This window comes from Actinia tenebrosa, unplaced genomic scaffold (genome assembly GCF_029948245.1).
Source record: "Actinia tenebrosa isolate PJP-AT-01 unplaced genomic scaffold, QUT_ActTen_1.0 PGA_scaffold8__29_contigs__length_14323225, whole genome shotgun sequence".
Lineage (NCBI taxonomy): Eukaryota > Metazoa > Cnidaria > Anthozoa > Actiniaria > Actiniidae > Actinia > Actinia tenebrosa.
In genome coordinates, this window is record NW_028292585.1 from 14127553 (window position 1) to 14142982 (window position 15430).

Sequence of the window (15430 nt, forward strand, 5' to 3'; positions counted from 1 at the left end):
AACGAGGTTGATTTGAAAGCTGTACATCTCGATCACGGGCGCATTCGAAGAATCCAAGATGGCGGACTATAAGCAAGTCAAGTCTGGTCGTCTAAAACTCAAAGGTTTGAACGAGCCCTCAAAGAAAAAGAAACAAAAGAAGAACAAACGTAAAAGAGAAGACGACACACCAACCGATACCGATACTCTTCGGCACGGAGGATGGAGAAAACTGGAAAATATTTTCGAAGTGTCTGGTAACATTGCTCTTCAAACCTATCGTGGCTCCTACGTCGAGGCGACAGATACTGGATCTTTCACTGTTGGTGACCCCAGAGATGATGGAATTAATTGTCCTGCTCCTGTGGAAATCTTAACAGCTGTTCCTTTGTCGAATAAGATTGCTATCAAGTCAGGATACGGTAGGAATAAATGATCCTGTTTCTTGTCTGCTGTCGCTCGTTGAAAAAAATAATAATTTCATTCATCTTTTCCATCATGTCGTAGAATTAAAGTAGGTACAACATCAAACAAGTCGAAAACCAGCAATTAGTTTGTTCTATGTCGTACCTTCTTTAATTCCACTAGCGAGTAGGATCAATCACTTGATACACAATGTCTGCTATGTAGAAGATTAGAAATATTGACAGGGGTTGGTAACGTTACCTGACATATAGGGGCGCCTTACATATAGGGGCGCCTGACATATAGGGGCAATGGGGAGGGGAGGGGTGGTCTAAGAACTACGTTACCTTACATACAAAATTAAGAATTAGTAACCATAAGCTTGAAGTAGAAACGGGGAGGTATAAGAGGCCTTATCTCATTTACGATGAAAGGATTTGCCCAGTGTGTAAGTCGGGAGTAGAAAACGAAAAACACTTTCTAGTTTGGTGTCCACTATATGACTCTCATAGAAACGACTTAAGAGAGTTCATAGAAAAAAACACCAGCATTAATTTCAACAATATGAGCGCTGACAGTCGTTTTATGTTCTTAATCAATTCAAAATCAGCGTCTCTACAAAGAGCCATATCAGCATACATTCATCAATGTATGCTGATACGTGAAAATGAATTAAGAAAATTACCTAATACATAGTATATATATATACCTATAATATATTTGGAATCAAACACTCATGTACTATTAGTATAAGGTGCCAAATAAAATTGTATTGTATTGTATTGTATATAAGGGCGCCTGACATATAGGGGCGATGGGGAGGGGAGGGGTGGACTAAGAACTACATTACCTTACATATAAGGGCGCCTGACATATAGGGGCGATGGGGAGGGGAGGGGTGGACTAAGAACTACATTACCTTACATATAAGGGCGCCTGACGCATCGCCCATCGCCCCTATATGTCAGGCGCCCCTATATGTAAGGTAACGTAGTTCTTAGACCACCCCTCCCCTCCCCATCGCCCCTATATGTCAGGCGCCCCTATATGTAAGGCGCCCCTATATGTCAGGTAACGTTACCAAGCTTACTGGAAATATTGTAGGATTAAAAGAAGGTATGATATAAAACAAACTGATTGCTACTCCATGACTTTTATATTAAAAGCTTGTTTTATGTCGTGTGCCACCCCATTTCTTCCTTCACCGCTTATCTTCTTCGCTTGAGATCTTTAAAAACGCTATTTTCAAGGACAACAGCCAGCAACACTACTCCACCACTTCAACGACCTCCCCTCCCCCAACTATTATGAATGGTAGACATACTGAAACTGATTATTAATTTATCATTATTTACTATTAATTTCTATGCAAAGGTAAATTCATGTCAGTTAACATGATGGGAGACGTAAGTGGTAGATCAGATGCCATCGGCGCTCAGGAACAGTTTGAACTAGTATTTGAGGAAGACAAGGTGGCTCTACAAGCCTACAATGGCTGCTTTCTTTCAGTTACTGATAATGGAAGTCTAGCAGCTACCAAGAAAAAAGCAGGAGAGAAAGAAATATTTTACATTCGCACTGACAAAGCAAAATGGTTTGTATTACAATGTCAATTATGCACCAGGGGTGTACCCTAGGGACCATGACCAAAGACTACCAGTACTCTCCATTCATTGCATTTCCATCGAGGGATTATTTTCCTTGGTTTACCCCCTCCCCCCTCCCCTAGAAATTCCAATCCCCCTCTGTGGGGAAAGTAGTATAGGGAATGGGGGTTCCAGCGCAATCTCAACACGGGGTAAGACCCGCGTCAAAAATCCACCTACGGACGACCCCCACTCCAAGTGTGGTTGAGGGCAACAGCGCACTTAAATATGTTAGTCTATATATGGAGTGCGAAGAATGTAAGAAGTTCGTTAACGACTTTTGCATAATTTGTCTAAGACCTAAAGTTATCGTACCTAAGCCAGAGCCCTTTTGGTGTTGTGGTAAGAAAATGCAAATAGAAGACGACACGTCAGCACAGTGTTACGAGTGTGGTAAGAATATTCATAATGCCGTACCAAATGCTACCAGAGAGCAGTATTACGCCAATGGAGGTCGTAAGAAGACCCCATATAAGAGAATAAAATACTTTAGGGACTGGATGAGTCATATCCAAGGTTATCGACCGGTATATTTAAACAACGAAGTAAAGAAGAAAATCATAGACCACTTAGAAGAGCCAACCCCACAAAGTCTACGGAAAACGTTGAAAAAATTAAAGCTAGGGAAATATTACAAAGCTATTCCCTATCTTTTGTCTGAAATTACCGGTAAGTCTATTCCCGAGGTTTCTGATATGAGCAGAGCCGAGTGGATGTTTTGTCGGCTGGATAAGGATATTCCTTATTACCCCGACGTAATTTACGAAATATTTTACAAAATAGACCCCAACCACCCCCTGTTAGGATGGATTCCCAGGCGATGATTTTACACAAGTTTTTTCACATCTGTGTAATATTTTGTGAAAACGATGCAGGCTGTGTAATGTTTTGTGAAAACGATGCAGGCTGTGTAATATTTTGTGTAATATTTTGTGAAACTAATTTACATATGAACCAGACAGCCGGCGTTCAATATGCAAATAAAATCCTGTTTTGCTCTTTTCGAAGCAGATGTTTACTGAGCAAGCTTTCTTTGAAGCTCTTCTTTCGCTTCTTGATAGATCTTTTTGCGAGATTCCTCGGAAAGATCTTTTACGACTGTTTTTTTGTTCCTTATGTCCGACTTTAGTTTCTCGTATTTGTCTTCTTCGGCCAGAATAAGCGAGAATTCTACGTCGTCTATCTTTCTGTCACGCAAAGCCTTTGAGACAAGATCGGTAATTGTATTTACTTTAGCCCTTGACAGAGCTATTGTCGTGTCATGCTTGGATATTTTGCTTGACAACTGTTTCATAATACCCGTAGCAACAGCAGAAATAATACCACAGGCTGCCCCAACGCCGGCCAAAGGAACTCCAACGATTATTCCCGGTCCGGTAAGCGAAGTAGCAACGCCAGAGCCCGTTAACACAACGGATATGGATCCTGAAGTTATCGCAACCTTATGTAGCGTACTCCGGGCTCTGACGTACTTTTTTCTAACTTTTTCATAGTGTTTTGTCTGCCCTTCCAAGTAAGCCAAGATTAAGTTTGCTTTATTCAGACGAAAGTTTTCGGCGTTTAGTTCGTTAGGTGTAGTATAGGGAACATCTGGGTACAACTTAGGTGCTGATGGTATAACATCCATTATATATACTAATGTACGACGCTTTTGGGAATGATATTGAGGAGCAGCCACATCACGACAACCGGGATTACTGGAACTGGAGGGCCTTCAGAAAGATGTTTCCGCATGCAGACCCCAGTAAGTTTGAGCGCAGACCCGATGGGATTTACTTCAACGGCGAAAAAATGTACAGTAATGCGGACTTGGAGCCAAAGGCGACCGTTAAGCATAAAGAAAGGCAACCTAATTTCCCGGAGAATATATTACCGACAACAGAGGGTTACCCATTTTACGACAACAAAGGTGGAGCGGATGACTTTGCTAAGATGGTTACCTCCTTAGAAATCCCCGTGGGTCCTACGACTTTCAAGACAAAAGTCAGAGACATCTTTAGAGAAACTGCCATGAAACATAACTCAGGGAAAGAATCCAGAGAATGGTTATCAGGTCCCAACATGCGGTATTGGCCGCAGCAGTTAAACTTTGCTGTCTGGGCTGCTACTAAAGGATGCGGTATAGCCGCGGATATGTTCCATATTCCTTTCCTGCGATTTCATGTTGCTTTTACTATTCGTAGGATATTGTTTGAGTTAGGAGCGCCGCTTCCTAGTGACACTATCTTTAACCCGAAGGATAACAAATATGACAAAGTCGCATGGGAGCGATTAAGGAATGAGTTTAAGCTTACCAACCCCGATTTTCGTAACAAAGAGGGTACCGCCCATGGTTTAGGAGAGACTTACACCTATGCTTCGTATGTTGGTGCCAGCATAGAAACGCCGGGCATGGGGTATCCTAGCTCTTACGAATTCTCGGACTTAGGAGGCAGCGGAACGAAGGGTAATTTAATTTACTACATAGAAAGCAAAGAAAAGTATCCTTGGGCGCCTTTCTTTGCCGCAAAGGGCATTGGACTGAAAAACCTAGCAAGGATTAATCGAAGCATCGAAGCCTTTGTTTACTGCATTCTAGGGGCCCAGGTTAGCACTCGCAGCCCCATCGTAGATGCCTCCGGTGCGTCACAGGAAACGCAACAAGTATTCCTTGTCCTCTTCGAAAGCGCTGTTATCGAGAATGAGATCTCTAAGTCGGTGCAGAGATATCAACTTGCAGTGCAGCAGTCTAAAGTGCGACTGGATTACGCTTTGTCACCTGGTTGTTGGTTAATGCCAAGTAATTTGGTTATTAACGCCAATTCCGTCGTGGGTTATAACAACAAACTTCAGCGAGCAACCAAGGATATGAAGTTTGGGGTGAATGACGTGAACTCTGACACTCTTAGAAGCATCCCCCATTTCGTGGAGAAGCCTAAGAAGGAGCACGTAGAAAAGCCCGCACCAAAGAACGTAAAGAAGAAGCCCAAAAAGAAGGTCCTGCCTGCGATACCTGAGGAATATGACCATAACTTACTAAAAGCCGGCTTAGCCGCCGCGGGTGTTGGTCTGAGCTATTATATATGGCGATGAACAACCCCTACGTAGCTGGAGTAGATTGTGTCTATACGACTTACGCAGGCGAGAAAAAATACACCCAGGCATCTTGGGTTGATGTCACGGGCATGTCCGTGAATTTGAACTACTCGGGAAAGAAGTTAATCCTTTGTAGTATTTGCATTGGCACGAGTAGTCACGCCAACGTCGGCTTTAGGTTCCTGGATGAGAATGGCGTACTGCAGCCTATGCGCGCGAAGACAAACAACAGGGAGCCTGCGCATTTCTCCGTAGAGCCCAACCCCGGCAGCGCCGAAAATCTATCGGTTTGGACTTTCCACATGGTCGCCGATTGCCATGGGAAGGTAAAGCTGCAAATGCGCGTAGATGACACCGGGAGCGTTTGCATAAATAGCATAGAAAATCAGAGAGATACAGCCTATAATCACAAGACCATTAGCACTCTTACGGTGGTGAGCCTTTAGATATATGAACCCACACGCGAAGGAAGATTGGTTTCTACATTTTTTGGAGGAGAAGGACTACTTAGAACAGCATTGGCATGACACCGGGCTGTGGGTGAAGGTTGGGGGCCTGGGATTGATCATGTGTACCATTAGCATTTCGACGGGGTATTCGTGTAATGTCGGGTTTAGGATCGTTGATGAGAATGACCGCCCATTACTACCCTACAGAAAAAAAGATAATAATAGGAACCCAGCTCATTTCTCGTCGGAACCCCCACCGCCGACTGTAGAAGACTTAACGCCGGTAACTTTTCACATGATAGCCAATTGTCAATATGCGAAGCTTCAGGTTCTTCCCAACGACGTTGCCTACCTTCGGATAAATGCCGCCCCGGCAAAAAATCCTCCGACGGATGCTGTTTGGAATCATAAGCCCATTAGCACCATGAGTGTGCTGCCGCTAGTTCCGCATTATCAAGGCGGTGCGAATACTATCTTTACTTATCCCCAGTCGAGGACGCCTCGGATGCCTGACGACGATAAGCCACCAGTAATACACAAGGATAAGATCAACCCCTCATCTTCTTCAGGAATACCACGCCGATAGCGACGACTAATATCCAAATGTTATTCCCCCACAAACTTTAGCAGTTCTCCGCCGGCCCTAAGCGCCAAGGAAACAACCGAACCCAGCAGCCCAGGAAGACCGGCTGCCATCTTTTTTCCCAAGTCCGTTAGTCCATTGCCTAATTTCTTTACGCCCGCGCCCGTAGCCTTAAGCGCGGATAGGATAACTCCTACTACGGTGCTAATAGCAACCGCAAATGCCAGCGGAATACCATACTTCACCAGAGCTCTTTTTATTTTTTCCTTGGTGGTAAGCCCCAGCTCCTTTTCCAGCTTTTCCTTTTGCGCTTGTAATTCCGCAAGGCGTATTTCGAGCGTATCTACTTCCTTTTGAGCTGCCTCCCTTTCTTCTTCGGGGCGCGCCTGGTCATTGATTACTTCTTGCTGCCGCTCTATTTGCCCCTCCAGGTCCTCAATGGCCTGATCTCTTTGCCGGATTTGTTCTTCCTTGGTGTTAATTTCAGCCATTAACCGTCGCCGTTCCACTAAAGAGCCGGCTATGGTGGTTTGCAGGTTATCGGTATCGTCTTTAATTAAGTCTAACTCTTGCAGGGCGAGGTTAAGAGCCCTTTGAGTTTGATTTCTTTCGCGTCGAATTTGGGTTCTTTGGTCTACCAGCTCCCTTATTTCTTGATTTTTAAATTCGACTTCCCTCCTATGCGCGTCGGCAAGCCGCTGGTTTTGCTTCATGTATTCCTCCTCCCTTTCTTCCAACGTTTCCCGCAGCGCTTCCACTGAGGCGCCAGAGCTTTGGGCTTCTCCTAAGTCCTCCCGTGCTTTGTCTAATTCGCGCAGGGCCTGATCCACCTGATTTCCTATTTCTTTTATTCTTTCATCTTGATGGGTGGACTTCTTTTCAGCATCGGCAAGTAGCTGACCTTGCTTTGCATATTCTACATCTTTTTCTCTTAACTCCCTTTGCAGATCCGCGGCACGTTTTTCCGCGTTGGTCCTTTCGGTTAAGTTGTGCAGCCTTTCTAACAGGCTTCTAGTAGCACGCTGAAAGCCTCTTAATCTCAAGACGTCACCCCTAACGTTGCCCTCCTCATCAAAGAGGTTTTGCGGTTTTGTCCAGCGGTCTTTGTCGGGAAATCTTAAGTCTTGGACGCTTATGAGGACTTTGTTTCCCTTTTCCGTGAGCTTTACGTCGTCAGCATCAAAGTTGTCGTAGCGCAGCTCTAGCTCCCGCGCTGCCCACTCTACGGTTTCCCGCGCGGCTGCTTCCGGCTCGCCCATGTTTTGAAGCTCTATGTGCTCACGCGGAAACGTGTACTCGCGTGCTTTGGGATGTCTTAGGGCCTTTGCAATCCTATCCCTTAGGGAATCGTCGACTTGTTGGGTGGGAAGCAGCGGTTCTTCGTCACCGTCGTTAATGTCAGCCTGACCTTCCTCAGTGGTGGGATCAAAGTCGGGGTCTGTTCCTTCTACTTCCATTATATATGATAAGCTCAAAGTTAAATCCCAACGTATTACCTAAGCAGGTTGGCGGGCTGAAAGCAGAACGCACCTTTCACCGGGTCACCTTTACCCCCAGCAGCGCTAAGCCAGGGGAAACCTTGTACGTAGGCGTACCCCGCCTAACGGATATCCTAGTCCTAGTTCCTGGCACCTTGGCTTTGAGGTTTGACCTAGCGGTGCAGTCAAGCCCCACAGATGAAAGGATTATCGTTAACAACGTGGGTCGCAACATCGTTTCTAAGATGAGAATCAAGTTTGCTGGGGAATCCTTGCTGGACTTAAATAGGTACGATCTGTATACCACGTACAAAGACTTATGGTTAACAGCATTTGACCGCGCGCAAAGGATAGAACAAGGAATTGGTAGTGTTATCCTGCGTAAGGTTCGCACACCTACGAAAACGCAACCTACTGACGGCAGCGGAGAAACCGCAGTGGCAGACGCAAAGCGAATAAAGACCGCCTATGGTAGCAAGTATGTCATACCGCTGGACTTTGAAGTAATCACGAATCACGGTGTGTATTACCCAAGACAGTTATCCGAGCTACAGTTTGAAGTAACTTTAGCAGATGCTAATAACATCATTGGTGGGCTAAGCACTGCACTTACCACAACAACCCCATACTCTATTACCAACTTAGAGCTACAGTACGAAACGGTGTACAGCGAAGAGCTGGCCCGTAGCGCTGGCATGGAATACAGCTCCGGGAAGGCATTCTTATACGACCACGTAGTGATGTATAAGACGTTCAGCTTCTTGGATAAGACGGATGAGGTTATCAACCAAAGCATTAACCTCCCCCGAAGAAGTCTCACGGGGTTAATGTTGGTGTTTGCCAAACCCTATGAGGCTGGTAAGCGCAACTCCGAGGCCTTCCACAACCCTAACATTACTAACGTCGGCGTGAATATCAACGGAGTCCCAAACAAGGTTTACTCCCAGGGGATAAAGCCCGCAGACGTGTACAGGGAGGCAATGCGCAAGTTTGGCGACCAAATTAGCCCTGAGGAATTCTTCAAGGATAAGTATGCGCTGTGGATTGACATGCGCACCATTAACGACGAAGACCTACATGGTCAGGGTTTACGTCTAGTAAATACGCAGGACGGCATAACATTGGAGATCAAGCGCACCAAGAATGCCGCTGCGGGCGACGGCGACAAAATAAACTGCTACGTCTTCGTCGTGTCTGACGCGCAACTGAGCGTAGAAATGAATCAGCTAAAGAGCGTTGCCTATTAGGATGGCTGAGGAACGAAGTCATCAATAAAATATCCCTTACGTATAATATGCTTCGCGTATTCGAAAACAACGACACGAAACTGCAATGCATAGTGCAAGGCGACAAATTATACTTTAAAGCCCGCGAGGTTGCTTTGAGTTTGGGTTACAGTAACACCAGGGATGCAATCGGAAGACATGTTTCCCCAGAAAACCGGTTCTTAAGGGAAAACATAAGGGGCGTCGGTCAGGTCGACACCCTTAATGAACAGCCACATTCCAGGTATTTAAATGAAGAAGGTCTCTATGAGTTAATATTTGGGTCTCAGTTAGAAGAAGCAAAGAAGTTTCGTAAATGGGTCCTAGGAGATGTACTGCCGACCCTTAGGAAAACCGGGGAATATGCTATTAACAAACGCTTTGACACCCCAAATAAGTTGGTCTTTAAGATCGAAAACGAATCCGACCTGCATTTTAAAGTAGTCGATTACATACGCAGATTTCACCACAGAATTCTCCTAGCGCCCGGCCTAGGAGAACTACAGGATTCTGCAAAAAAGCGCATCGTGTGCTGGAAAAAAGGCTACAAACGTGGTCAGCCTGACCTCCTCATCTTAAACGCCCATAAAAAATACCGGGGATTTGTCATAGAATTAAAGACCCCGAAAGGAAACGGCGTCCTCTCCGCAGACCAAAGTCGGTTGATTTCCCAGTATGACCTTAATGGCTTTAAGACAATGGTCTCCAACGACTATGACGTCCTCTGCAGGGCTATAGACGAATACTCCGCGGGCATTAGAATTCCTTGTAAGTGGTGTATAAAGCGTTTTAAGACACCTGAAACTTTAACAACGCATTTAAAAATATTTCATAGATATAATGCGACTTAACTTAATCCACTGGCGCGACCTGGATCATGGTAAAGCATACGAAATAAAAAATTACGTCCACTTTGAGGAATTAGACCGCCTACGATTGGTCTTAAAGGACGACGTAGGCAAGGAATATTCCCTTTGGGCGCCGGATTGCGTGCGGTATGTCCTCCAAGGTGAGGAATACACCCATTTACGCAGTTATGGTAAGGTCGACGGCCGTTGGAAGTTTGACATCGAACGGAATAAGGAGGTTAATCCTCTTTGTGATTAAGTGCATCCGCTAGGGTGCGGTGTGCCTTAGGGTCGGCAAAGCACCAATGGTCGTCAAAGGCGTCTTCTAAGAATACCCTGCCACAATAAAGGCAGGAGTATTTTTTCTCCTTATGGGGGATTATGCAGTCGGCAGGTAGTTCGCAAGTAATACAGTCCATATATTGAAAGGGTGATTAGAAGGCGGCTGCGTAGGCTAGCATATACCTTTAAAAGGGGTCCTTATATTTATTGTTGTTTTGTTAAATGTTGATGATACTTAACAAACAACAAGAAAAATAAAGTTGTATTTTGAGACTCTTTGCACAAGTCGTACTTTACTACCTAGGAATATGAATCGACGTCTTTTGGGACACGAAAAGAGGTCTATGCCTTATTTGTTCTTAGTGCGCAACCTCCTTTAAAAGGGGTCCTTATTTTTATTGTTGTTTTGTTGATGATACTTAACAAACAACAATAAAAATAAGATCAGGATTTGAGACTCTTTGCACAAACCTATCTTACTATCTTAGGTCCCCTTTCTAACTTCTACGGGCTTTCCTTGCCGCCTCGTTACTGGCATGCCAAGCATCAAAGCGATCTAAGTACTCTTTAAAACCGCCTTGACCCTCATACAAACACTGCCAAATATGTTGACCGCTCCTTTGACAGCCGCAGCGCTCACAGTTGGCCTCCCAATATTCCCTATCTTCCCACCTTACGCCTTCTACGCGGTCAAACTCCGCAAACGTTTCGTCTATTTCTTTCTTCCTTTGCGTTAACTCTTTCGTGGTGTCAACCGGACAACATCGGGCGGCAACGTCACCGTGCTCCTCACATGCTACGCCCAGCAGATCGTAATTACCAAGGCATCTATGTCGGTGCCAGACGTCGGTAACGTCCTCGTCGCAGCGCACGCATACATTCTTTAAACAAACCCTTCTGCTACGATGGTACTCCAACGCCTGCGCGCTGCTAAACTGCTTATCACAGTCCTCGCAAACGGTAACGTTGTTTACTTCCTTACTGCATACCCGTCTTTCGACGTGATATTGCAATCTTTGCTTGCTGCTGAACTCCCTTTCACATTGCTTGCACTTCATTATAACTAAGTGTTATTTAAGCCTTATAAGGGATACTTAATAAAGTCCTGCACGCTTTCTTTTGCCCAACCGGCCATCGTCAAAAGCGCACCAAACCTTTCCGCGCGCTTCAGACCGCACATTTCATCATACAATTCCTGCACGCGCTCTTTTAACCGGTCTATCTCCTCCCTTTGCATTTCTATGGTGTCTCTTTTATCTTTTGCGTCGGCGACAATTCTTTGCACTGCTTCCACTGGCTCCATCTATATATCTAGTGAAAATCCCTGTGATTTTCTAAAATATAAATGAACCCAGATCACATGCCTTGTAACGCTCTGATAGTAGGACCCACCGGCTGCGGAAAGACCCAGTTCGTGGTAGAGCAGCTATTAGGACCCTTTAGATACCGCTTTGACTACATAGTGCTATTATGCCCCACCTACGTGAATAACCGCACCTGGACGGGCATAGGAGTGAAAGACGACGACTTCTTCGTAGATATCTTAGACCCTAACGAGTTATCCAGCCATTTGAAGTTTTGGCACAAACAATTCCCTAAAGATACACAGACACTCCTCATACTGGATGACATTGCCTGCGGGGACGACGTAAAAAAGCGCACCTCCGAATTAGTGAAGCTTGCCTTTAGCGGCAGACATGACAATATTAGCGTTTGGTTGCTTTCCCAGCAGCTTACCAGTGTCTCTAAACCCTTCAGGGAAAACATAGGCTCTCTCGTAGTATTTTATACTCCGAGCCGTAGTGATCTGGAAACCATTCTCTCTGACTACGGCGGTGAGATAAGCAAGGAACAGTTACACGAATACATGCGGCATTTAAAAACGCACCAACATTCCAAGATGATCTTCTCTTTGAGGTTTCCGTATTCCATTAACATATATGGACATTGAGCAGCTCTCAGATGAAGTCCCCACACAGTTAGACGAAAGTAACCTTAAGGAACAACTCAACATCCTTGTGTCTTCTGGGAAGTGCAAAGAAATGATAGGCAAGGAACTTACCCATAAACAAGTTAATAAGCTGTCGGAAGAGGAGGTTAAGAAGTTCCATAAGAGGTATGAGGCTGCCCTTGCAAGTAAGACCACGGACGCCGTAGCAGACTCAGCCATTAAGCTGGCCACCAAGCTCCTCGGACTTGCACTGCCCATAGACGACGTGGAGCAACTGCGGAAGGACATAAGCGAGGACTATGTCATCAGCCCAAGAACTTAAGATAACCTGCGGGTGGTTGTCTTTGAAGTGCGGTAAGTTAATGGCAGTCGCCTCTGCGGCTTTGCACGTAGCTCAGCACGTTGACTTGAAGGAACTTACGGCCTCTTGGAAGGACTTCAAGAAGGACAGAGACGTTGAAAAGGTCTTCCAGGCAGCACTTGCTGAGGTACCTGATCAAGTCGCCTCAAGTACTTAGTCAAGTCGTTGTCAAGTCACCTCAAGTACTTAGTCAAGTCGTTGTCAAGTCACCTCAAGTACTTAGTCAAGTCGTTGTCAAGTAATTGCCAAGTCATTGTCAAGTCGTCATCAAGTTACTTGTCAAGTCCTTCAAGTCCCTTAATATAAGATGAGTGGCACCGAAGAACAACCAGAAAAGGCTCCCGTAGAAGATACCAAGATTACCAAGGCTAAATCTCCGGGCAGAGTCGCTGCCGGAAAGAAGCTCGCGGAGATGAACAGGAAGAACAAAGCCAAAAAAGAAGAAAAGGTGGAGGAAAGAGAAGAGGAATCCTTTATTAATCCTGGGTACGTCATCGGCGCGTTAGGAGTCATCATAGCTGCAGGCAGCCTCTACTTACAATGGCGGGCTACGAAAAAGGTAGAACCACCAACGTATCGCGCACCTGTGGAACCAGCTGTTAGAAAAAGTAAGATCCCTGAAATGGAGTAGATTTATCACCACGTACCGTGGCGACCTAGATTTTCCTTCTCGCTTTGTAATATAATGTCAACCGCGTTATTGAAAACTGTTGAAGAAGCAGCTATTATTACTTCCATCGTTGCGGGTATTGGTTGGGTAGGTAAGAAAGTGCTCAAAGAAGACTTTACTGAAGACCCAAGCAAGAGCTTCGCTAATTTTGCTAAAATGACCGCTGCCGTAGGCGGGGCTATCATGGTAAAGGATTACCTACGGAAGGAAAAGTACCTACCTACGGTGTGAAAATCCCTGTGATTTTCTAATATATAATGGCTAGCGTGGTCGCAGGTGGAGTTATTGCAGCTTTAGCATTCACTGGAGCTAATTATGGTGGTCAGTATTTGGATAGATTAGTTAGAGGTGATCGCAGCGGAGATTTAGCCGCCGAAAGGAAGAGACACGACTTAGCACTGGAGAAATATCAGCGAGACGTGGCGGCTTGGAATGAAAAAAGACAAGCTTACAGGGATTGGTTGGATAAGAATTACCAAGACAAAATGCAGGCGGATAAGAACTTCGAAAATACAGACTACGCCTTTAAGCTCTATGCGCAAGCACACCCCGCGGCATTAACGGGGTTAAAAAGGCCTCAGTTTAAGAATTACTACCAGCCTTCTAAGAAACAAAAAGACAATGAATTGGTCTTTGTAGGAGTCGCAGGGCTGGCCGGAGGCGTAGCTTTGGCGTATCTGCTCTAACGAAGGGAACTGTGTCCCCTGTAATATATGATCGTCTTTTTGGAAAGCGACAAGAATAACTTTACCACTTATCTGAATCCCCCCATCAAAGCCCATAAGGTTAGGCTGGTTAGTTGTTCTTTGTACAATTCTTGGTATAATTTAGTCAATGCCTTGATCACTGAGCATAAAGGCGGCGGCAATTATCAAGGCGTATTGCTGCCCGATGGACATTACACACCAATCACCCTTGCTAAGGAATTAGCAAAACACGGTTATACGCTCACCACAGGATTGCCGCACGAAATGACCTTCAAACATAATATGCCAAACTATTCAGTAACTTTTGGAAAGTCTGACCCATTGGGATCTTTATTATGTGCCTCGGGCAAGACAATTACCGACACAGCCATACCTGTGAAATGGAAAGTCGCATCCTCTTACGAAGTCTATTGCGACTTGGTCCATAGTTACGACAATGGAGAAAAGTCTTCTCTTATGCCCAAGTTTCTGCCCAAAGGTAATCCATTTGACCTGGTAGAATACACCCCCATTTCTTTGGAATATGATTTGTCTCATTTGGTAGAAAGCATAAACATCACCATCAAAGTGGACGGAAAGACGGTGGATTTTAACGGACGTAAGATCAATCTTGTTTTGGAATTCATATAATGGGCCGCGTAGAGGACAAACTCAAAAGGATTTACTATGGGCCCGAAGGCTATTGGAAAGGAGCGTCGGCCATCAAGAAACTCGCGACCGCGGCCAGGGTATCAGATGAAACGGCTAAGAACTGGCTAAGAAAACAAACCCTCTGGCAGGTTTATCTTCCCGTGCCGAAGTACATTCCCAGGCCCAGCTTTACCGTAAATGCCCCTAATGACGTTCATCAGGCGGATTTGCTTTTCTTACCGCACGACAAGGTGAGAAAAAAGACCTATAGGTACGCTTTGACCGTAGTTGATATCGCAAGCAGATACAAGGACGCCGAACCCATAACCAGCAAGGATTCTGGAGAAGTCGCAGAAGCCCTAGGTAGGATTTATAAGCGCGTTTTGAAATGGCCTAAGCTGCTGCAAGTGGATGCGGGAACGGAGTTCATGGGCGTCGTTACTAAGACCCTGAAAGACCACGACACTAAGATTAGGAGAGCCGAAGCTGAGTACCACAGGGGTCAGAGCATCGTCGAAAGATTCAACAAGACCTTGGCCGAGCGCCTCTTTGGGTACCAGTATTGGAAAGAGCTGGAAGATCCCTCCAAACGCAACAGGGAATGGACTCAGAGGCTCCCCCAGGTCGTCGCGGCTTTGAACAACGAGGCGGCCAGGGCTACGGGAATAAAACCCAAGGATGCCATAAAAAAGAAACACGTGGAACACAAGTCCTACGTCAGAAGTTCGAGGGCGGTCTTCCCCCATGAAAAAAAATTAGGTAATGTCACAGTCCGATATCTCTACGGACCGGGTGAATTAGAAGGAGGATCCAAAAGAGCTACGGATCCTAATTGGTCTTTGGAAACTTACCAGATCCGAAGCGTAATAGCTAAGAAGGGTCAGCCCATCTTGTATTATCTTCACGATGGCCCCACACGTGGGTTCGTCATGGAAGAACTGCTTATCGTGTGATGTCCGAATGCTATCGTATGCACTCCGTCATCACACATCCATCGCTTACCGTCAAATGCAGACAGTGACACCTTCTCCTGCGTGACGTTATGTATCTGATGACCATAGCTGCTGCAGGCTGTTCATCTTATGCCGCTGTTCCTTGCGT

At 45.5% G+C, this 15430-nt stretch overlaps 1 protein-coding gene across 1 annotated transcript in view; it reads left to right on the forward strand.

Moving 5' to 3' along the window:
• Positions 1-15430, forward strand: part of LOC116301115 (protein FRG1) — a 19943-nt gene continuing 4513 nt past the window's right edge. Inside the window, exons 1-2 of the mRNA XM_089024244.1 lie at positions 1-401; positions 1759-1978. Of these exons, the coding sequence (XP_088880370.1) occupies positions 59-401; positions 1759-1978 (563 nt within the window). The 5' untranslated portion in view covers positions 1-58. The remainder of the gene's footprint in view (positions 402-1758; positions 1979-15430) is intronic.